Source organism: Lytechinus variegatus, chromosome 4 (assembly GCF_018143015.1).
Source record: "Lytechinus variegatus isolate NC3 chromosome 4, Lvar_3.0, whole genome shotgun sequence".
In the NCBI taxonomy this organism is placed as follows: Eukaryota; Metazoa; Echinodermata; class Echinoidea; order Temnopleuroida; family Toxopneustidae; genus Lytechinus; species Lytechinus variegatus.
This window is the reverse complement of record NC_054743.1, coordinates 25075959-25101109: the sequence shown is the minus strand read 5'-3', so window position 1 is coordinate 25101109 and position 25151 is coordinate 25075959. Positions and strand designations below refer to the sequence as shown.

At 37.9% G+C, this 25151-nt stretch overlaps 1 protein-coding gene and 1 pseudogene across 1 annotated transcript; both read right to left on the bottom strand.

Moving 5' to 3' along the window:
- Positions 1-5124: 5124 nt before the first annotated feature.
- On the bottom strand, positions 5125-13965 carry LOC121412618 (annotated as a pseudogene).
- A 3710-nt stretch (positions 13966-17675) lies between these two features.
- LOC121412617 (betaine--homocysteine S-methyltransferase 1-like) lies at positions 17676-22771 on the bottom strand. Its single transcript, XM_041605397.1, has 7 exons — positions 22628-22771; positions 21833-22023; positions 21100-21294; positions 20476-20587; positions 19504-19703; positions 19045-19126; positions 17676-18700 (listed from the first exon to the last, which is right to left on the bottom strand). Exons 1-7 carry the CDS (start codon positions 22656-22658, stop codon positions 18420-18422), a joined length of 1092 nt encoding a protein of 363 aa, XP_041461331.1. The 5' UTR covers positions 22659-22771; the 3' UTR covers positions 17676-18419.
- Positions 22772-25151: the final 2380 nt, after the last annotated feature.

Genomic DNA, 25151 nt, shown 5'->3' with positions numbered 1-25151 from the left:
AGTCAATAATCGGTTAGGCCCCAAAATAGGCTTGAATATACAACTATAAGGTAATGCACAAGACAAACCAAATTTGTCAAGATAGTTTTGTACAAAAATGGAAACTGTTTGCACTAGAATTTTAAAGGGCTCTTACTTTTTTAAAGAAACTTGTGAATGAGCAAGTTTTTTTTAAAGATATTATGCATGTACATGTTTAAGCAGGCCTAAATCCAAGATGGTCTAAATGTTTGCAGACCAAAAACTCAGTTTAAGACAAACTTACTTAATTTGTTTATACATACATTTTTTTTACATACATCGATAGACAGTGAAAAAATGCTCATTGTGGCCTTATTCATATGGTTTTACCTGTATGTAGCTATTGCGATACCGGGAGATTTTTTTTTACTTGTGGGGGGATGCATAAATTATTATGAACTGAAAGTTACCTTTTGTGTAATCTCCTTAGAGTGAGTCAAATGCACCTATAGTTATATTGCTTAAATAATACTTAAACACAAATATTGTTTAAATATCTTATCATATGAACAATGGTAACTTTTAACTTCAAATCAAAATGGAACACAATGTGCGAAATAATCTCTTTTATAAGGAGATAAACAAGCATTCAAAAAGTCTAACAAACGAAGCAATCGAGAGCTTCTAGATGTATTTTTCACGTTTCCTTGTTTTACCTTTATTTTCTCATTCCTACTCCTTTTTTTAACCGATGGCGGAGGGGCGTGGATGGACCCTCCTAGTTACGCAACCGATGACAGGAATGCCTGAAAACTTTTCTGGGTTCGCCAAAACGTCATCGGGTTAGTGCGTAACTTTACAGATTGCTATAGGGGGCACCCCTGCACAGATTTGCAATACGCCTTACTTACACAGTCATGTAAGTTGACTAAAACACAAATTCATCAAATTTATTAATAATTATAACCCTACCTAATACGGTAGACCAAACAGGCGACAGGATATACACAGACATGATAGATAGGTTAGAACATTACATCCAAAACTTAGGTCGAAAAAATAAATCGGGACCACAAACTTGCGCCTACGTGTATACTGACACCCAGCAAAACACATCTTGAGGCCACATTTTCTCCGCCGACTTGTTTTCAACGATGTTAAATGTGGCAAACAGGCTCCTGGATTTCCCTTTTCCTCACGATTGCCCTTAGTCATCCAGAGAGAACATTAAGTGATTGACTGCTGAATTCTTCCAGTGGTCGCATATCAGCTACGGAGACCGGTCTATTCCGACAAGTAACAGGTTAATGGCCGACCTACAAAACAAGGTAATTGATGTGTTTTCCTAGTGTAACAGGCACAACCATGCTTCCCGGGCATCAGTTTAAGACGTTTGCCAAAGGATATCATCCATGTAAGAGTTTATGTTATTTTTCGGTTAGTGTTGTTTTTTGTCAAGTCTAAGTCAAGTGAAATAGATGTGATTCCCTCTCTTAGCATAACGTCTGTATATCTATTTTGTGGCAACGCAATAATCTCTCCTGCGACACCTTTTTTCCAAGTGAATTCTCTGACGGTTAACATAGTTTATGGTTAGGATTGGGATACGGTTTATAGTTCAGAGTGATGTGAGGGTAATGTTTAAGTTTGGGTTTGGCTTGGATGTTAGGTTATTATGTTTGGCTCAATGTGGGGGAATTTCCGTATTCTAAAGAGAAATTCATCTTTATACAGAGCCAAACCAATTGAATAGGTATCAATCAAGATGGGAAGATGGAAGATGGATCCTTTGACTTGCTGGTCATCAGGTCATCCAATACATTTTATGTTTTGGGGGTGGTTGAAATGTCCAAAAAGGTACACAGTTTTCTCCAGAAGGAGCTATAATACACTCCGTAAGGTTGCAGTTCACTCCAGAGGTTTGGCCCCCTGGTATCACTCCGATGGGAATGTAATTAGGGACTATATTAGCTTTTCTGCATGTAGCGAATGCGAGGTAATATAGAGAATCATTATAAACAGGAAGTTGATAAAGGTAGATTGGCCATGAATACCTTTGCCGAGAGAGGCTGACAGACCAAACTTACGTATATGTACAAAGGGACGTCACATCTGCAGCTGGACATACCATGTATACTGGAAAGCTAATTATTGTCATGATTGCCAGTTATTGTATTTTTGTTATTGTTCAGCTTTTTAAGTTATTCACGATGTTGGAGTGTTCTTGGACATGTCTCCAAATAGCTGTGTTCTGGGAAATCCATAGATATGTCGATCAAGGTATAGTCTGAACCAGATCGGCACGGATCAGCTAGAGCCGACAATCAAGAAAGAAATACCCCATCGGACATAATTCATGCAATGTCATAAATGCATAAATTTCCTTTAAAAAAAGGTTTTAAAACAAACCATGACAATTTTCTCAGCGACAGGATAGGTTGGCGCATTTCGATTAGGACATACGACCTAAACGGGGTAGTTTTAAGGACTTCTATTACAAGCTGAGACACAATAAAAACTTACAAAACAACACGTTCTGTTAAGGGCCCGCTGTACTGGAGTGGTATTTCGATAACGTATATGGCTGAATATTATTGCATTGTACATAAAATATTTAACAATTAATACCTTGACCATGTTGGCCAAGGCCTAAAAATCTCAACGCCAAAGTAAATTTCAGTGATGCGGCAACGTTTATACCTTGACCATGTTGACCAGGGCCTGAAAATCTCAACACCAAAGTAAATTTCAGTGATGCGGCAACGTCTATACCTTGACCATGTTGACCAGGGCCTGAAAATCTCAACACCAAAGTAAATTTCAGTAATGCGGCAACGTCTATACCTTGACCATGTTGACCAGGGCCTGAAAATCTCAAGACCAAAGTAAATTTCAGTAATGCGGCAACGTCTATACCTTGACCATGTTGACCAGGGCCTGAAAATCTCAACACCAAAGTAAATTTCAGTGATGCGGCAACGTCTATACCTTGACCATGTTGACCAGGGCCTGAAAATCTCAACACCAAAGTAAATTTCAGTAATGCGGCAACGTCTATACCTTGACCATGTTGACCAAGGCCTGAAAATCTCAAGACCAAAGTAAATTCCAGTGATGCGGTAACTTTTATGAAATTAGAAAGTTTTCGCAACGACTACGCTGACGCTTTCTGGAACGTAGAGAACCTATTGTCAAAAGCTCTTCATGACAAAGGGGCTTTGTAGAAAATCGGTGAATCAAACCAGCAGTGTAGTTCGTGACTCTCGACAAATGACACATTTGCAAGTTCTCGTGAGCTCGGAATTTTAGCGACGAGCAGCAGTCCGATTCGCCATTTATTGTCAAAGACCTCTCAGCTATTCATTGTCATTTGACGGACATTTTCAATACATTTACTGTGTTCTTCAACCCCGTCGTGCGTCTCGGAGCAAAACTTTCCAAACGTCATATGCATAACACTCCTTATTATCTACTGATGACAGTGGGAAATTAGTCCATTTGAGGGAAGAATCTGCTGTCACATCTATAGTTTTCAGCAAAATAATATTCATGGATTTGGTAGCTGAAGAACGTGCGCTGCAAAAATGGGCTCTGGTCGAGCAAGAATTATCAGGTATAGACGCAGTAGCAGACCGTGACCCGGACGAGACAAAGCATTGGGGGGCACTGCATTGTCTGTAAACAATGCTGTGCCCCCCAATGCATTGTCTCCTCCGGGTCACGGTCCGCCACTGTATAGACGTATGGTTTAAAAAAAGAATAATTAAGTTAAATGTATATGTGCGTATTACAAAATAAAAATGTTTACCTTTAAAGTTGAGTGAGTTTTCCACATATCCTTTTCACTGTAGCTTTTGCATTGAATGACTCGTGGGAAAGTCTGCATTTGTGGTTATCTCGGTACATAGTCGATACTAAATACCTGGAAATATTTATTTTCATAGCTGTTTATGTGTCATGTTCTTTGTCATTTTCCATTTAATTCCGTATTTTTTCATCAATTGCGGCATTTCAATTACCTCTCTTTTGGTCGTACATGTCATCTTTGGAAAGCAACTAGAAAGCATTGACGAATTGAAGGCCTCATGGAAAGGGATTGAGAACTAAAAGATAATAGCGCAATGAAAGGTTCAAAGACCGAAAAGTTAATGAACATAATTAGGTGATATATATTTTTTAGCATCGGATGCACAATACAAAATTTACATTTAAAGGGGAAGTTCACCCTGAAGAAAACTTTGTTGTGAAAATAGCAGAAAAAATAGTAAAACAAATTGGTGAAGGTTTGAGGAAATTCCGTTAAAGAGTAAGAAAGTTATTAGAGTTCAAAATTTTGGATTTGTGACGTCATAAACGAGCAGCTGCCCCATGTGTTATGTAATATAAAATGTATGAATTTCAAATTTTGTATGGTTCCTGATGACTTAATTTTCTTTTCTTTTCATGATCGGGTATGAAATGATTTGTCTATTGATATACAAAAGTTACAGTGAAAACCATTTTCAATTTTCTGAGAAAATGACATTTCACTGATATTTTACCATTCGCTATGTAGGAATGCTGCTCGCATATGACGTCACAACTCAAATAATTGAAATTCTAATAACTTTTTTAATTATTTGATGAATTTTTCTCAAACCTACGGCAATATTTTTTATTATTTTTTCTGCTATTTTCACAATAAACTTTTGTCAGGGTGAACTTCCCCTTTAAAGTTGTAATCATTTGACATGCAACATATTAAAAATGGCCGAATGGTCTTTGATTTTCTTGAAAATTTGTTTTTGCTTTCAGCGACAAACCTCCGACGATGTTATAAGAAGAGAAATATAGTATTCAGCAAATTTGCTCCCAGTGATTTGAAGGCGATATTTTCATCTTATAGCGTACGTATTTTGCATATGATAATAATACCTTAATCTGGGCAGCCTTGTTTCATCAAGTGGTTACTATACTTTTGGAAGCAAATGAATTCCTTGCATTTTTATTGGATATGAGCGATAATAACGCAGAAAAAAGACACCATAAAGCGTTCAGAGTGAAATTCATGAAATCCTTGTGTCATTTCACTCGTTGAAACTGTAAACAAAAGTGTAGACGATATAAAAACAAAAGAGAAAAAGTACAATCTTCACAAAAATATTTATATTGAACCAACAGATGGCGTTATATAACCAATATTGACTATACGACGCACACAGACATCCATTTCCACATTTGGCTCAATGGGCAATTTTATTCACGATAAATCAAAATACGTGTACAGTTCAAAATCAAATGATATTCATACAAATAAATGGATTAATATGACAAATTTAAACACAAAATTATTTGTTCTCAAATTCATATTATTTTAATAAGTCTTCACTTTTTTGTATTTCCTTAAAATCAGACACGATATTGTTCAGCCTCGAGAAAAATGAAATTTCTCCTGTCACTTCTACAATTTAAAGCATCATCATCTTTCCGTTTGTAAACAAAACGTATACATGCGGAATACTTTAGAGATCTCCTCCACTCCAAATATTGATACATCAAATACGTACTGTATAAGGGGGCTGCCCTACAATTAATTTCTAAACAAACTAAGGAATATGAATAGAAACCATTAAGCCAGTGACCCTTCTTTTTTCCTTTCTATTAGGGGAAGTTCATCCTGACAAACGGCTTATCGTAAAAATAGCAAGAAAACCTAATAAAGGAAAATATTGGTAAATATTTGAGGAAATCCACAAAATATATTAAAAGATATAAGAATTTTTTGTCCATTTGTGACGTCACATGCGATCAGCTTCCTCATATATCGCGTAGTTAAAAAAACATCAATGCATTGTCATTTACTTTAATACAATGATGTTATTTTACCTTCAGAATATCGACAAATTATTTCACACCCGCTCCTGAAAGAAAAAAAATAGTTATCGAACCATTAAAAATTGAAATATACATGTTATGTTACATAACATATGGGACAGATGGTCGTAGATGATAGTTCACTGAATATTGACGTGATATGAATAAATACAAATTCAAATCAGATCTTCAACATAAGCTACTTTAGATTAAACCATTCCATCTCTCTTGGATTTCAAAACGACGCCATCTTTCGGTAAAATTGTGCAAAGGGGTTATCATAACGTCTTGGACCCTTACACGCTTGAAACCCATTTCCATGTCTATGTTTTTTTTTTTTTTCAAATCCCGAAACTCAAGTGAACGGATCAACCGACAGTAACCGGATTGACTTCGTTTTAATTTTGAAGTCACAATTGTCAATGTCACTACATATATTGCACTTACGTTTTTGACACTTTTTGTTAGTGTTGTTTTCTGTGACATTAATTGTTTAAATCATCTATTGAAGTAAAGAAAAAAAAAACAACGTCTTTCGATAAGTGTTATCTCGATCTAGAGAATAATCTTCCTCCTAATTGGCTCTAGAAGTTATGACAGAGCCAAACCTGGGACAAATTGGCCCCAATGGCTTCGGAGAATATGACCTGCCCCTCATCCAGCCCTTTCTAAAATACAATTTAAAATGATGATAATAATATGGTGTATGGAGCCTAGCCTGACCTTACTTTGCCTGTATATTCATCTCTTTACTTTAAGAAGGAACGCTGCAAAGACTCCGGTGTTGATTTGCAACCAGCCCGCAATCTTGTGTCCATTGGAACAACACCATAACAGTGCAATCAAACCGATGCTGTTCTAATACTAATAGGTGTTTTATAAACACCTATCTGGTGTTAGACCAAAACCAAAGTGGTGACGTGTTGTTTAACACTTCTCTAGCGTGGACACAATATAGATTCCGGGTTGGTGGTTAATCAACACCGGAGCTTTTGCACTGTTAAACTGCATTTGTTTTAAATGTCTATGGCTTCATGGAATTCATTGCGTAACACAAAACTCCATAATTCAATTCAATATTCAATCACATCTAGTATTATCGAAATCAACTGACGATAAAATCAAAGACTTGGTAGCTTCTGAAGAGTATCGCTGTAGTGTTGATTCACAATATCCTTATTGGTGCCGTACCACCCGTGCATCGTCATATTGGGCGAATACTTGGAGGCCTCTGGACGGCGACCGTACGATTCGGCGAGAGCTCGTGTGTAGTGAGGGGCGTTCCCGCAGCACAGACCCACTATTGGTATTTTTAGTTCGGCACACCGCTGTCCAAACTCAGTGATGTCAGTACGGGAGCAGAGTAAGCAGTTGAGGTTGTCTGGAAAAGCCCTCTTTCCTGACATTTTCAATGAAAAAAAGAGAAGAAAAAAATTATTCGACAAAAGATATAACAATAATTAGATTACCGTTCTTCCAGAAAGATAGAAAAGTGTCTCATAATTATTTGAAAGTATCATCTCATTTTTTTAATACATAACACGCAGCACAGACAGTGAATAATCTCTAGGGGTCGGCATTTACGAAACAGAGCAAAACGAATCCTTAGTTTTGCGTAGTCATGCAAGGAGAATTGATGACATCCCCGAAGGCTTGCGGATATACCCGACTGGACCCAAGAGAATGGGATATGGGACAGACAAGATGGTGACGTTAGTTCTTATCGCCTTTTTAAAAGAAGACACAGTCAGTTATTAGATCGTAAAGGAAATAATAAGAAAAATATCATTTGAGCCAGGACTCGTGTCGTAAGTTCTATTCCTTTGGATAAGCTGATATGTTACAAGGTGACGAAATCTCGACCAGAAAACAAAAAAATCTTGATGATACTTCTAATAATCGAATATCGATCATATTTATTGATTCCCCTCAATGTATGCGTCGTTGGCAGGTGTTTAAGGATAATTTTCTCACCTGTTTTAGGGTCCGGTATAGAGAGCATTGATGGGTACTCTTCGGTGGTACGGTAGGGAGCAGGTAAAACGGCCAGAGGTGCCTGACAGGTAAACAGTCGATAAAAAAATGAGAAAGTCTAAAAAAAAATTGGGTGAAAATGATCCATGAGGGTAATTATATGTATGTGTCCAACCAACATTGGGCGTTTCTTTGGGGGCATTTTTATTCATCCAGTGTGATAAAACTTTTGCCCATTCTAAGTAATTGCTGCACATTTTTAAACCTTACTGGACAATATGCTTCCGTAATATACTGCCCCAAATTGGTTGGACACATAATTACCCTCGTGCTGCTGCTTAAAATTTACCCAGTATTTTTTACAGTGTATATTACTCTTTTTTAATTATGACACATTGAGGGAACGGTCATGTTTTTCATCAAAGACATCAGCACGTTCAGGTAGGATAGGTTGTAGCATAGCTCGCAAGAGGTCATTTTACATTGACTATGAATATTATATGCCCCCCCCCCCAAACAAACAAAAAATGATTTAATGTACAAGCAATAACTATGTTGACAGTTCTATGAATTATGAACCGGTAAGATCTTAAGAATTCTTCGAAAACATATGCGTACCGCAAGAAACGTTTACCTTTCTCGAAAGCATATAATTTTTTCTCTTTTTCTGGGGATCTGGATTCGGGCCATCTTTTGCGGACCCCCCCCCCCCCCCCACCCCCACCTCAAAAAAATCCAACTCGAAACATTTGCTAATTGTCGTTTACCTTAATCCCTTCTTTGATGGCGCCTTCCATCATAGGCATGATAAGTTCTGGACCTCGGTGCAGTTCAACCCTACGACATCTGCCCCTTCCTCGACTAATCTCCTGAAGGCTTCATTGAACTCGACTCCATCGAGTGTACAGAGTCGACCTTCGCTGTCTCGGCTGACGTGAGGAGTCATGGTTATAACTGCTGGCAGGCCTATGGGATATAGAATAAGAATGCAGTTGAAGTTTATAAATTAAGCTTGAAATTAAACTTAATTTGTTCGATTTCTTAAACATTAAAAGGGTCGAGACTGCAGTACAGCATATTCTTGCTGATTTAATATTTATAATGAAAAAAAATTATGTAAAAGAATATTATTCCCACCCCCACCCCCCGTGAGCTATCCCATTTCCTCTTATCGTACAATCATTAAAATAAACATTTATTCTCTTTCGATGCCTAAATTGGCCCAAAATTGCAATCAGCGGCATAAGGCACATTTCATTTCATTTATTGATTCCACTTTTAAAACAAATATCATAATATATATAACAAATGTATTCATAAAAATAGTGTATCAATGATCAAATTAAGTATCTAACATAAGTATTTAATCATAAGGTACACTACAAAATGTAAAAAGTGAGGAGCCTAAATAAAAAGCAGAGCTTGTAGAAAATTAGTAGAAAATCACATCGTTGTGAAGCTCGTCCAGAAAACTGATCGCCAGTCAATCCGCACGATAATTTGGCTATGGTTATGATGGTTGTTTGCTTTGCAAACATTTAACAGTTTGGCCCGGGGGGGCCACTTCCATTCACGAGTGGATACCATGCGCGACCATGGGGTCTCGAAAAGCACCCTAAACACGTAATTTCCATATTCTGAAAATGCACCCCTTAACAAGTATTGGCGTGTGAAACCCTACCCTTAACAAATATTGGAAACAAAACGATACTCTTGGCAAATATTCCCTGAAATGAACCCCTAAACAAGTACAGGAATGTTTTATTGTTACGGGTCCTTCGGTCGTCGGCTTTACCTTATTGGTTAAGTACGACCCCACCTTCTACACCTCGCGCAAATCGGACTCTAAACACGAAGTGTTGGGGCAAAAAGGACATTCTTTATAAAACATTTTAATTTTGTTTTATCATCCCCGCAAATTCGACCCTAAACACGTAATTTTCCTAGCGAAATAGATACCCTTTTTTCATTATTTTTGTGTTTTTGACACCCTTATCACGTTACGTACGTAACGTGCCCTATCGTCATGATCGTGAAAAAGACATTCTTTTTACGGGTTTTTTTTGGTCGCGCGTGGTATCCACTCGTCAATGTAAGTGGCCCCTCCGGGCAGTTTGGTCACCAATTAGCGACCTGGATTTGGTTTTAACCCAGAGACCAATGAGGATGATACCCAGGAAGCATTAAAAGTTTGCTACCGAATTTGCCAAAATGGCAACAGGCCAGATGTCGGCGAAGTTGTCAAGTCGACGCCTTCTTCTCGCTATCATGTTAATGCCGACAAAGACTTGTCTTCACTTCTTTGCCTGCCCTCATACTTTAATGGCACCATACAAATCGTTGAATATTCAGAAGATGAGATGTGATATTGTTTTACTGGACAGCTAGCAAGAAAGCGTATATACGCCCTTAAACCTTTTGAACTTTAGAATAGAAAGAGAAATATGGACCCACCTTTTCCGTGTTCTTTGATAGCCTGTGCAGCAAGAAGAGCTTCACCAAACATTCCAAACGTCTCGCCCATTATGAAATCAGCCCCTTCGTCCACTGCCCATTCTATCTGTTCCTAATGGGATTAATCATTTTAAAATGCAAAACCTTTAGATTTGTAATAGCTTGTAGGTATTTTCTTCTCATTCGAGATCTGCCGGTGATTAAGATGAAATTCATTTTATTCGACTAATGAAATTAAAAACGTTCGCTTTAAATTACTGGTAACAGAAGATGGTGTCTCGACACAGTTTGCGACCCATGTTCTACGATTTAGGCTATCACGCATGACAATGATCTTAGTTGAAATAATTTTGGTCCTAATGATTTATGAACATAGTGACGAGCGATATTGACCTACCCAAAATGAAATTGTGTGCTGCTCTGAATTAAAGCCGATGCACATCAAATAAATATAAGACCCACTATAGAACCATGTTAAATTTCAGTTTGAATGCCATGTTAAACAATCTATCGATATAATATCACCTAACCAGCTAACCTTGAACATCGCTTTCGTCTTCTCGATAGCCTCCTCATTGCCGGGTTGGTAGACGAATGTATTACAAATATCCCCGCACATTAGGGTACCTGTTTCGTCGGCGACCTCCCTCGCTAGTCTAAGGGCGAGACGATTCTGCTTTTCCAGCTCGTCACCACGACCGACGATGGCCATCTTGTATCTGTTTCCATAGTACTGAGGAGGGAAAAAAGGTTTAATGAACATAATCTGCCTTGACCAATGGCGTAATGGGCCAGATATGACGTATCTGGCATTTTTTATAATGCGAGCGACCGAAGCAAGCGTGCAAACATTTCATTTTTTTATCACAAAAAATCAAATTTTCAATTATAGATTTTGACAATGATATTCAAAAAATAATATCACGTTTCCACCTTCTCTCTCTCCTTTTCTCTTTTTTCCCCATTCGTGTAAAAATTATTGGGGGCGAGCGCCCCTTTCCCTCCCATCTGTTCAACACTGGCCTTAAAACAGCTTATCACGTCTACCGTCAATATCTTAGATAGTTTAGATTATTTTTTACGGGAGCCTTAATAAGATCCATGGATTTCTTCTCTGAATTTATGATTCCTAAACAGAATCCGATTGAACTTGATATGTTGATTTTAAAATGACTTCTATTTCATCTCCAGAAAAAAAACAGTGCGGAAATCTGTTTTTCATAATAATGATTATAATCTGTGTATGTGTGTTATTACTAATTTTTAGATTTTCTTTAAAGTGTTTCTTTATCTGATTCGGAATTAAAAACAAACCTAATTTGCACATAATTTTAAATCATCTGGACAAAACAAAAGCACATTTGTATCTTTGATATTTTTTTTACAGCGTTTTATATGAGGTACTTTACAATTTAATACTTTAGATATGAATGATGCAGTATTAAAACTTTGCATAATATTTAAGGGAATTCGAAGTGAAATCTCCTGTACCCCTGCATGGTGATGAGGTCAACTTACAGTCAATGCTTGAACTACGTCACTTCCGCTTCGCACGAAATCCTTGTACATCTGGCGTACAAGCTCGGGATGATCCACTACAACTTCAGGGGTGAACGGTCCTGCTTTCAGGTAGCCAAGACGTTCAAAGGCAAATAAATACCCCTCAGCGATAATGGTAGTCTCTCCATCCTTTATGCGCTCGAGGAGACCAGTCCTGGGAAGGAAAGTAATACCGGAATTAGGTCTGGTAAATAAAGATATCTCTGTTGGAAAAGATCTAGTGTCCTAGTGTGTTCACAGTGAGTTAACAGGGTGTTCACAGTATGCTCACAGTATGTTTCACAGTGAGTTCACAGTGTGCTCACAGTATGTTCCACAGTGAGTTCACATTGTGTCCACAGTGTGTTCACAGTGAGTTCACATTGTGTGCTCAGTGTTTTCAAAGTGTGCTCAGTGTTTTCACAGTGTGCTCAGTGTTTTCACAGTGAGTTCACAGTGTGTTCACAGTGAGTGCTCAGTGTTTTCGCAGTGTGCTCAGTGTTTTCACAGTGTATTCACAGTAAGTTCGCTGCGTGTTCACAGTGAGTTTACAGTAAATTCAGTGTTTTCACATTGTGCTCAGTGTTTTCAATGTGTGTTCACAGTGAGTTAACTGTGTGTTTAAAGTGTGCTCATAGTGTGTTCATAGTGAGTTCACAGTTTGTTCACAGTGTGCTCACAGTATGTTCACAGTGAGTTCATACTGTGTTTACAGTGTCCTCACGTTGTGTTGACAATTCAGATCACAATGAGAAATCATCTCCACATCGTTAAAATGCTCACATTTAGCATTGGAAAATCTCTTATTCACAGATTCCACGATTTAACACACTGAACACTCACACTGTGGAGGTTTTCACTGTGTGAAATTATCTTGACATTGTTTAATTTGAGATTTTAGCATTTTTTGATCTGAAACCCACTTAGTCCTATACTGTAAATACAGTGTTCTTTCCAGCTGGAATTATACCGCTGCATGTCACCCTATTGCCCAACAATGGTTAAGAACATAAATGAGTCTATTGTCTTCAAATCTTTATGCGAACAAAACAAAAATAATTATTTTGTAAATATGCTTGAAAGTTCTGTCTGACCTATTTTAATTTCCAATCCTAACCGTCATCGATAAACAAAATCTAAAATATTAGGCATTTTAATCATGTCATCAAGCTAAATTAAAAACAGGTTGCTTGTTTATTCATTTCTAGCGAGTTCTACCAGTTTATGTCGGGTGAATTCTTATCAAGCTTATGCTATTCCACGATTATATACATACATACATAAATGTAATTCCATTTTATTAAATGTTATCTACTCTTACATCGATTTGATTTTATTCAATAGCAGATAAACAATCTGAATTACCTGTTTGTGTAAAATTATTTCTTCTGAAGAACAAACTAATAGTTCAATTAATCGTATTATCTTTGAAGATATTTTCACGGACATAATTTAAAGGGAATCCAGCCTTGGCCATAAAATGTTGTGTGGGGAAGGAGAAAAATAAATGAAACAGAATGGTGAAAATTTGAAAGAAATCGGACAAGCAATAAGAAAGTTATAGCTGCTTAAAAATTGGGATCACTAATAGTATGTAGATTCCAAATTGGCAACTGGGTAAGTAAATTATGACAAGGGGCAAGGACAACTTTCCCATAGGCCATGTACTTTATTATCAGGGATTTGTGGTTTTCTCCTAATTACCCACTCCCCTGGGGCAGTAATCTAAATATAACCCAGGTAGAATATTGTTTAATGTCCTCATGAAAGAAAAATATAATTTGAAATAAAACTTTTTGGAAAAATGACATTTTAGCCATAATATGTAGTGGAGTACATGAAAGAGTAGTCCTTGCCTTACATCACAATTACATCCCATACGCGGCCAATTTGAAGTGTCCATGAATATAGTGATTACCAATATTTACAACTTTTAAAAATTCATAACTTTCTTGTTGTTTGTCCAATATTGTTCAAACTTTCACCTATCAACTTGTCTGATTTTTCTTTTTCTTATAAAAACAAGTTTTTATTTGGGTTGGATTCCCCTTTAAATAGAAAACAAAACCTACCTTTGCATTTCGGCATGGTAAGACTGTTTATTCTTCTCCAACGACAGGAATTCAGCTTCTTAAAGACAAAGTAACGAAAAGTCGAACAGAACCTGGTTATCTGGAAACATGGATATTTATTGCTTATCTTTGTTGTCGACTTGCATTTGGGTTCATAGTCCAAAGAAAATTGGGACCTTTCGCAATCATCACGGACGCTAGTATTAGGGTCCCCTAACACAAAAGTTAACGCTTAATCATACACTTGATTTTTAAGATTGATTGTGCATTACAGTCAATAGAATCAAACGTAGAAAACTGCTCTACGATCAATGCTAAGCTTTGTGTAACAGGGGGGTTACAGGCCCTACAAATCTGCTTTTCGTGTGCAAAATCCCTTTCCGCGACACCCGTACCGCATGCATGTATATAACGACTGATGGCTGGAGATATTCAAAATGCAGGGCCTAAAATAGATTTATGACATGGATAAGAAAGTGGTTTTTCAAACAAATCGAGAACATATTGAGTGAGGAAAAACTTACTGAATGAAGGCTTAAATATAGATCATTACAGTCCATCGAATCGATATTACATTTGATGTGGATTATTGGTGGATCACTGGCAATTGATTTCATATGGATAAGTCAACCTCTCCAGCCGAACATTTCGCATGCGTTGATATGTACACATCATATGCGATACCTTTGAACTCGTTTCCTTTTGTTTCGTTTGTTTCTTTGTTTCTTTTGTTTACTCCTTATACACAATCGATATGCCTCTCGCACACGATGTGAGGGGCATATATTTTTACATTCCCCAGAAATGGGGATTAGATTCAAATTCCGGGGGACCACTTCCATTGATGAGTGGATACCAGGCACGACCATGGGTTTCGAAAAGTACCCTAAACATGCTAAACAAGTGAAGCAATTCTTTTCCAGATTATGAAAATGCATCTCTTAACAAGTATTTGGCTTGTGAAACCCTACAAGTATTGAATATATATCCCTTTTTCCAGCATTTTAAACATCGTTTTGACACCCTTATAACGTTACATAGGCCTATATACGTAACGTACCTGCCCACTCTGTCCCCTTTTACGGGTGGTCGCTACTGGTATCCACTAATCAATGGAAGTGGGCCCCCCGGGCGGACTCTCGAGCTCTAGGAGGAGTCAAATGTGGCTTTGGAAAGTCGTCCTCAATCGGATAAATCGCTGTTACCATAGTAGCAACCAGAATTTTGCACACGAAACGCATATTGAATGTTTCCGTCGCAGATGCGAAACGAAAAAAAAATCTCATGTCACACAATTTGCATTGCAGGACTGAGTTTTACGACCATGATGACGGGCCCAAAAAGTCCCTTCCAAAGTCAACTACCGTTGTAAATAAGCGTCCGCGTCCTCAAACGAAAGGTCGGGAATAACGCAGACACACGGACGAACACAACTCCAAACCGACCGAAGGTAGTTCATTAAGACATGATATAATAAGTTTTGATCGTACTGGAGTTGTTACTTTCGTTGTGACAGTGGAGTCACTGAACTGGAAAAATTGCCATGAAGGTCAACGATTTTATGACAATGAAAAATAATAACAATAATAATAATAATAATGAAGATCGGTCAAATTCACGAATTAGGGAAGCAAACAAAAAATCCCGGGAAGCCAAACAAAAGCCCGCCATTTTTTGTTGTTGTCGGGGACACCCCCCCCCCCTCACTCCCACATAAGCTATGCTCTCTGTGAATGCGCCACTGTCATCTGTATTGTGTTCTTCACGGTTATTGTATTTCCGCTATCATGGTTATTATCATGGTTATTAATGAGGACCCCTCGGTAGACCAGCAGCACCATGACTGATGCTGCTGAGTAGGGCCATCCTCCCGTTTTCATATATGAATTCACATGTTTCATTATATATATATTGTTGTTTGTTTTTGAACGGAAATAAATTTAATTTAAAAAAAATACAGCAGAGCGAGTTGGCATTGAGATAAGAACACTATTCTCCATTATGATAAATCAAATTTGGAATTCGTTTTCAAAAGATATTTGGTTCACATTTTGTTTTGTTTCAGATGGAAAGGTGTTTGATTAGCTCTTTGCGATTCAAGCGTCTATACAATGATCAGTGCATCAGATTAATAAAGGGATTTATAAAGGGTTACTCGTGACTCTTTCCTGATATTTCGCATTTCTCTCCATTCTCCAAGCTAAGTTTGATAAAGAGCAAAGTCACATGACCGTAATGACGATGTGAATGATGCAATATGTAAGAAGCAAATTTTAATGTCTTGGTTTTTTTTTCATTTTTAGCAACGTTCGGAAACACGCAACTGGTCCAACCCTGACCAATGAACATATAGACACCGAACAGGAATTGGCTAGATCCGTTAGGCTCATACTGGGGTTCAAAGACTAGATTAAGAGTTGTATGCTAAACAAGTGCCATGTTTAAAAATTTCATATTATAATACGTGGAGTCGATGTATAATGGTAAGTAGGCCAAGTTCATTTAAGAGAACAAGCAAGATTAGTTTCTACCACTGATCTGTATACATGTACAGATCAGGGGTTTCTACCGAACAGATGATGTAGAGTTAGTGCAAGAAAGTTTTCCATACTTAAAGGAAAATATTTTGCTCGATTGTTGTAGGTGACTTTAAGACTGGGTATCAAACACTGGGACTGATAAACAGCATTTGATACCATAGAATTTCAGAGTTTGACATTCATTTTTTATCAAGGATAAAAATATAATCAGTTCAGCCGTTGACTGCAGATCGCTCTTATTGATATCTATGGCCGGAGCCATAGATTTAATGACAACTAAAACCATTCTACACGGAACATAAGGGGCTTGGGGATGAGTTAAATGACTTTGGTGCGAGTTTTCAGCCATGCCTCTCATCACCCTTGATTTCATGAATATTTGTAAAGTTTTTATATATTTAATGAAAACATAGTTATTTCCTTTTTTTATCTCTACAATGTATACTATTGGATGTAGACACAATTTAAAAAATCCATTCCCGTAGAGTTAATCATCGACTGTAAATTCATATATTTCATTTTATTCCAGCTTTTGACTGTAAGTACAACTGTTTGAATTCTAACTACCAATTGTAAACATGATTATTTTCCCATACCAGGTAGAGCTTGAATCTTTCCAGAATGCGGTTGAGCGGTCGGTCACCAGGACCATTTAACGTACCAATGGGACACATTCGCTGTAATTTGTTCGGGTTTTAATTCGCAATGCAAAAAATGCTGGAATTACCAGATAGATGGCGAGCAACTGACTATCGACCGCCCCTCCCACCACCATCACCATATTGACTGTTCATCTTCCTGTTAACATTGAACTGTAAAGAAAGGGCTGTATGTAAACATTATGAACATGATAAAAGACCTAGAATATTGCGACTTCCAATCCAATTTGCTCAAAGTTCAATTTTACATTTGAAAGCTTTAAAGACAACTCAACCTCAGGACAAATTCATTTCAACAAAAACAAAACAAATAAGAGAAAAAATATATACAGTGATATACAAAAAAGAGAGATATATGCAAAATGACGTTTGTAATTAATATGGTTTTTAATATGCATTTAATATTTTGAAATTATTTAAGCGTTTTAAAAAGAAGAGGAGTCTAACAGATTAACATTTTTTTTATTTTTTCGTACATATATATTATAAAAATATATTATTATAAGCATAATTACAAGAAAATTGTGAGTGCGTAAGCTTAGTAAACGAAAAAAAATGCTAAAAGAGTCTCACCAATGTATTTCGATGATATTCCGAGAGTCTGATTCTTTTTCATCTCATGATGTAAAAGTGTTTTATTCGACCATTGACATATATCATGGATTATGAAAACCATCGTCATAAGTTATCTCTTTTGCTTTCTTTCTTTTTTTTTCAACACAGTGTACAATCATAATGTAAAGTTCAACCTTTTTGGACCTTTCACAATATAAAATTTTACGATATAGAAAGTACAAATAGTACAAATAGAATTTGTATTATATGAACAATCTTATTGATCCGATAATAATGCTGACATGCATAAAAACATATAAGTCTACTCGGTGACACACCCCTCAGCTTATAGATTTAATTTTAGAGAGACCTCTTATTTTCAAACCTTCGAAAATTAAACTAGGGAGTCCGCAATGATCTTGAACAATATTGAAGGTTTGGTACGAAGGACAACAGGGATACAAAACTTGAAATAAATTGATTTAGTTTAATGTTTTTGTAAAGCACATTAAAATGTCAATGTAATACGCCGTATAAGTGTAACATTTATTTATCGTTTCAAATATTCTGTTTCTTCGCCCAATATTCAGATTTACTATATTTCACCATGATTAAGCAATAGTGATATCGAAATGTGTATCACCAATAAACTTAACTGACACAGACATAGAGTTTGGCGTCTAGTTTTCATTCCAGACATGGTACAATCTTAGTCAAAGTGTCGAATATGAATTTGTGCCTGCAGACCAACCAGACCAAACCGTGACAACAAGTTAGTACCAATCGAATCACAAATTAACATAGTAACTGCACTAAAAGTTATCCTTTTCGAAAGTCTTGTAGGCTGAAGAATAATGGTCATTGACGACTTCTTTCTTTGTTCCGAACCACCCATGCATCGTCATATCAGGCGAGTACTTGGAGGCCACCGGGCGACGGCCGTACGATTCGGCAAGAGCTCTTGTGTAGTGAGGGGCGTTGCCGCAGCATAGCCCTACGTACGGTATTTTCAGCTTGGCACAGTGTTGCCCGAACGCGACGACTTCTCTTCGTGAGCACAAGAGGCAGTCCATGTCTGGGAAGGCTCTTTCACCTGCATGTGAGAGATAATGGGAAGAGGGTCAGAGACGATATAATCAGAAATAGCTTTATGATATAATCTGTGGCGTGTAACTCTATTATACCCCTGTAAAATTATGCCACTATGGTTACATGGAGGCCATCTTTATTCCCGGTCCCCGATTTTAATGCATTTGTTGGCGCCGCGCCTGTTCGGAAAAAGTCCCCGCACGACTTACCATGACTGACTCACGAATGACTTTCTCCTAGAAAGCCCTTTTCCTAGTGAGTGGTGAGCCAAATGGGCAGAGAGTAATATTGAGTAATTTGTGATATATGCTGTGCACATTGCTCTTGCATCACGGCAGACATACCAACCTGTCTTTGGGTCCGGGATGGAAGAGAAAGATGGGTACTCGTCTGTCGTTCTGTAAACCACAGGGAGAACAGCTAATGGGACCTGTATACCAAATGAAAAAGAAATTATTTGAAATCTCGATTAAATGGGAGCGCGTCCGCCTCGTGAACGGGATGTCCGCCCCCCCCCCCCCCATCATTCCAAACACTTTAAAACCTGCCTTCTTGTTTGGCATGACATGTTTGAGTTCTTACGCTTACTTATTTCTTCATCATAATTAGAATGATTGTAAGTTGACATGTGATAATTGTTTAAATGATGTTGGATCCTGAATCGCAGTGTTCGTTCCAAACTTCAAGATCCCCTTCCTCAGTTTGGGTTGGTTTTGTTCTACCTCATCATGTTCATCATTCGTTATAATGATAATTGGGTGATACTTATTTTTAACGAAGTTAATAGAATTGTTCATAAGTGTAAACCTTTAGTCCAGCTTTTGAGGCACTCTCGACCAATTTCATGATTGTCTCTGGCCCCCGTGTGCAGTTGAATCCAACCACATCAGCCCCTGCCTCGGCCAGCTGTCGAAGCGCCTCATTCATTTCGACCCCATCGAGTGTGCAAGTTCGACCCTCTTCGTCGCATTTCACGTGTGACGACAGCGTGACAACAGCAGGGACTCCTTTGAAAACGAGAAAGTGGGAGAAGGAGTAGTTTAAAGATGGTAAATCGACGGGCGTATAGAATCGCTTTTTCTTACGAGTAAATGATCAAAATACTGCATCATAAAATGCTGTTCATTTTCAACAACGATCACACACATACGATAAACATAATCCGGTGATATGAGTGATGTGGAGGTCTTCTACTGCTCACTACATACGTCCTGCCCGGTTAAGAAAGAGAGCTGAGAGGCTTTTCTCGAAAGTTGGTGGACCGGGACAGCAACGGAATCTCTTGACTCTGGACAATGACATATCTGCAATTGTTCGTCCGGTCAAAATCTTCTGATGATCTGCTGACCCGGTCCACCATTTTTCGACAAATGCCTCTCGGCCCCGGCTCTCGGCTCGCCACTTTGATTTTAATTGCATATTCAAAGAAATCCGCGCGTTGTAGAGAGCTGCTCCGTAGTAAATACCAAACTCTATTAGCTTGCTTTTTTTGTTCTGCAGTACACTGCTTTGGTCGGAGGTGGAGACAAAATGGTGCTGCATCGTCTTATCCTCGCCACAGTAGCAAGTAGGTTCTTAATCCCTACCGTAGCGCCATTTATGCATAAGGACTAATATGCATCGTCCTGTTCCAGTTCGTAGGAAATGCAGACATGACCAGCTGGGTCACTCCTCGCCAAGATATAGTTTGTACAATGGTTGATAACCCTGAGCGTAACGCCATCAAACCTTGAAATCTCATCATTTGATGCATCCTCTTCATGGTTGTGTACAGCTTACCTTTTCCATATTTTTTGATGGACTCGACTGCAAGTAGTGCCTCTCCGACGTACGCAAAGGTCTCACCTACTATGTAATCGGCCCCTTCGTCAACGGCCCACTCAACTTGCTCCTTTCGAAATTGAAATTGGTAGAAAAAAAATATGCTTATACCAGAAAATTCGAGGGGGCCGGTTTGTGACGGAGGGCCGTTCTTGTTCAATCCTGAGTCAGAGTCAAGAATCCCTTAATTCATTTTCTTCTAAAATTCTTAATACCTACATGACCTGGTGTTAGACATGTTAGATACTTCATTTAAATTGCTTATTATCCCTGGCCTGAAACTGTTTAGGAAAACTAATTTATCAAGGTAGTAGATCTGATCAATGCCCTTTTAAAAATATCTTCTGGTCTAAATTTGCCTTTTATTTAGTGCTCACAAATCTTATAAGTAAATGACTCAATTTATCAGCGCATTCGACACTGATGTCATCCTGTCTCGGAATAACAAATAGAATAGTTTCCTTCAACATTAAAGAATTAGGAGAGGGTGCAGCAAACATTAAAAAACCATGCAATGTGAACACAAATTTGATATTTTTGGTGTTCCATAATTTTAGCAGAGTTGGGTCGGTTGTGATTTACCTTGAACATCTCCTTGGTGGTCTTTATAGCTTCGTCATTATCGGATTGGTAGACGAATGTGTTACTGAGATCACCACACATGAGTGTTCCAGTTTCATCTGCGACCTCTCGGGCCATCTTAAGAGCGAGACGATTCTGATTCTCGAGATCGTCGCTTCGGCCGACGACCCCCATCTTGTGTCTATTTCCGTAATACTGGGGGAGATAAACCATACCGATTCCCGTAAACAATTGATTGTTAATAACATTATTAACACGGCAGAGGTGGACGTGTTTCATTTGATTGTCGTATTTGAACAGACTCTATGCTAAATGATGACAGATAACAGCGGTCTGTATATTGACAATTAATGATAACAGAATATACTTCAATATTGCATATAATTCAAATATTTCTGTTTTAAAAGGCTATGACATGAGTTACCCCTTAACTTCTTATGAAAAGAAGATATGACTGTGTGTTTCATCTTCCTTGTGTATTGATGTTGCTCTTTCTGGGTCGTACATGTTTGACAGATTTCTGAAGGTGAACTTGAAAGATTAGGAGGCAAAGGAAGTTGTTTACTTTACCCTTTGTTTCCAGGTAAGGTTAGGAGATCATGGGTGTTTATTAATCTTATCCCCATGGTGAGCATGTGAAAAAAGAAAAAAAGAGTCTATATTATAAAGCTATATTTACCGTCAATAGACAAGATGAGATGAGTCTACGCGGTTTATGTTATTTTATATTTACCGTAAAGGCTTGGACTACGTCACTTCCTGCGCGCACGAAGTCCTTGTACATCTGACGTACAAGCTCGGGATGGTCCACTACAACTTCAGGGGTGAACGGCCCAGCCTTGAGGTAGCCCATACGCTCAAAAGCAAAAATGTAACCCTCTGCTACAATGATGGTCTCACCATCATTAATGCGCTGCAGCAATCCTATTGGAGGACAACAAAACACACGCTGAAGTATGTTATTATAACGTTTCAAAATTTACCAATAGGAGTTATTCAAAAAGTCCTGTCCTTGAAAATCTTATTCGGAAATCACCCTACTTCTAACACGCACATACACACCCAAACATATCCACACTCTCTCACACACACAAAACCATCAACAGGAATGCAAACTATTTGATTCTAGTAAAATCGGCAAGCTATTTTATACCAAGTATAGTATGTTGCAGCAATTAACGTCGGTACTGTATCAAGTCTACTCCACAATATTCAGGATTATGCTAATTCAAAATGAAGTATGCTAGGTCCAAGCAACATATAATCTTAAGCCACCTTTTACCACTTGCCACTTTTCATCACCAGATTCTGTATCTACTCTCCAACTTATGATAAATCGGGTTAAATCACATCAGATATAAAGAAAATAAGGTGTGTTTTTTTTTACAGAAAGTAGCAGAAAACAGATTGTGATATATTTTTCAAGATTACACCAAGAACAATGCTTGATTCCAAAAAGGGTCATATTATGCGAAAAAGGATGATCGTGGCAACTATGCTATTAGAACCATGAAAACATGCAACGTACCTTTAACGTTGGATTTAGGCCTATCAGACATGCTTGTTGTTCAGCCTCCTATACCCAGTACTTTTACAACTGAACAAGCTGAATGCCGGGTCAAAGAATAACGATAGTTCCATTATGTCCCTCTTTTAACCTCATTTGAATAGCTCTACGTTTATGAGGCATTCATGATAATACAAAACGTAAATAGTTCACACCATTTTCCACGTGTTGTAAGTATGGCACCCGGGGGTGCAGGCACTGCAGGGGTGTGTCCAGATACATGACTGTATAATGATAATAATAATAATGATAATATAGGGTATTTATATTGCGCACATATCCACATTATTAGGTGCTCAAGGCGCTCCTATATTACCCGGCTAAACTAGGCGTTCAGAGCGCACACAGCTTCTTACCGGTAGGAATTACTTTCTACCGGTACCCATTTACCTCACCTGGGTTGAGTGCAAGTGGACCCATACATGTTTTAGAAGAAGAAAAAAAACGCAACAAACGCAACGACCGAAAGGGCTGCTCCGGAGACTCCACCCCCCCCCCCCCCCCAAATTTTCTGGTATGGTCAGGGCCAGAGCATTTCATTTTAGCAATCGTTGATCTTAGAGCCGTTCTAGAGACCCCGAATCTTAAGACCAAGTTTTAGTTCTAGAAACCCGTATTTTCGACTTTGGTGTGGCCCAGGTATCATGTTATGATTCGAGTAGCCCCCCCCCCCCCCCGGTTTCCTTTGCCTGCGCATTATGGACCTGTAGGTCCATGATTATTGCCTATGCACCTAAAGGATATAGGTCTTCTGTCTTCTAATAATTATGTACGATTTATATGTTTCTACCTTGTTTTACATTGTATGTTTTACCACTTGTATATACATGTACTGTTTTTATGCTTTTAGGGCCCCTTTTGATACCAGCTTTTGCTGAAAGGGCACCCTATTGAAATATTGTTTAATAAATAAATAAATAAATAGGATGCCATTTTTAGTCTGACAGTGACTGGCATTGTGTCATACAGATTTAAGCAGTGTAGAAATATTAAAGAAGCATAGAATGATATCTAGAGGAGATAATTATGTCGTATCGTTAAATAGTATATGCGGGTCGGTCTTTGAGTGAAATTAATCTTCAACTAGATTAATGAGGAATTATCTGGATTTGCAGGAAAGATCCAACCACACACTGTCATATAACACTATCCAGTCAGTTTATAGGCCTAGATTTATTTAGACATTCACACTGACATCAAACTAAAGTTGCTACCCCAAACAAACTTTCACGATTAATGTTAGACGGAGGCAATGTGTGAGAGCGCATACATTCGTAATTCCGAAGCTTCGTTATTCCGAAGGTTCGTTATTCCGAAGGTTCGTATTTCCTAAGGTTCGTTAGTCCGAAAACAAAGTGAGGTTCGTAATTCCGACGGTTCGTTAATCCAAAAACGAAATGAGGTTCGTATTTCCGAAGGTTCGTCAGTCCGAAAACGTAATGATTAACGAACCTTATTTCGTTTTCGGATTAACGAACCTTCGGAACAACGAACTTTATTTCGTTTTCGGATTAACGAACCTTCGGAACAACGAACCTTATTTCGTTTTCGGACTAACGAACATTCGGAACATCGAACCTTATTTCGTTTTGGGATTAACGAACCTTCGAAATAACGCCACAAATGTTCGGATTAACGAACCCTTTTACGTTTCCGGATTAACGAATATCGAAATTACGAACGTTCGGAATAAAGAACCTTCGGAATTACGAAGTGCAACCGTGTGACAGAGCCAAGAATAAGAAGTTGTTTCCACATTTAGATAGTACAAGGTTTAAAAATCCTGAGAACTATAAAATGAATGATTTACAAATTAGATGTGTAAATTTCAACTCTTTATTAAATGTTTATTGGTGTATATTTTTCAAACAGAATCATTTAATATTCAAGTTGTTTGGAAATGGCAAATAAACTCTGGGAATATAATATAAATAAACTCCCCATAAACAAGTCATTTGAAGGTGATTAGTCAAAAAGACAGGTACTTGATTTGAGACCATACTTAATATTTGAACTTTAATATCATAAAAGATATCAGGTTGAAATTCCCACTCATTACTTTTATAATTTCGCTCAAGATTTACATTGCTCAGCACGCTTCGAAAATAAACGTAAACAATCAGCATTTGTAGGAAAATCTTATTTTATGGGACATTAAAGTAGAGCAATGGAGGAAATGTGGCAGCTAGGCTACACTTCCGATGTACACAGAGAGTTTGAAGATCCGAGGGACTAGTTATGTATTTATCTTGTGAAAGGGAGGATGGTGGTCGAACAAGATAACTCAATATCATAGGCTCCATAACCATGCTGAGAATGTAATGGGCCCCGTTGCAGAAATAGTTGCAATCAATCGCAACTCTAATCATGCGCAACTTTATTTTCAACCAATCAACAGCGCGCATTTTTGACTTGCGATTGATTTTTTTGATTTCCATTTAAACGCAACTCTTTCTGCAACGGGCCCCTGGTAATGCTATACTGT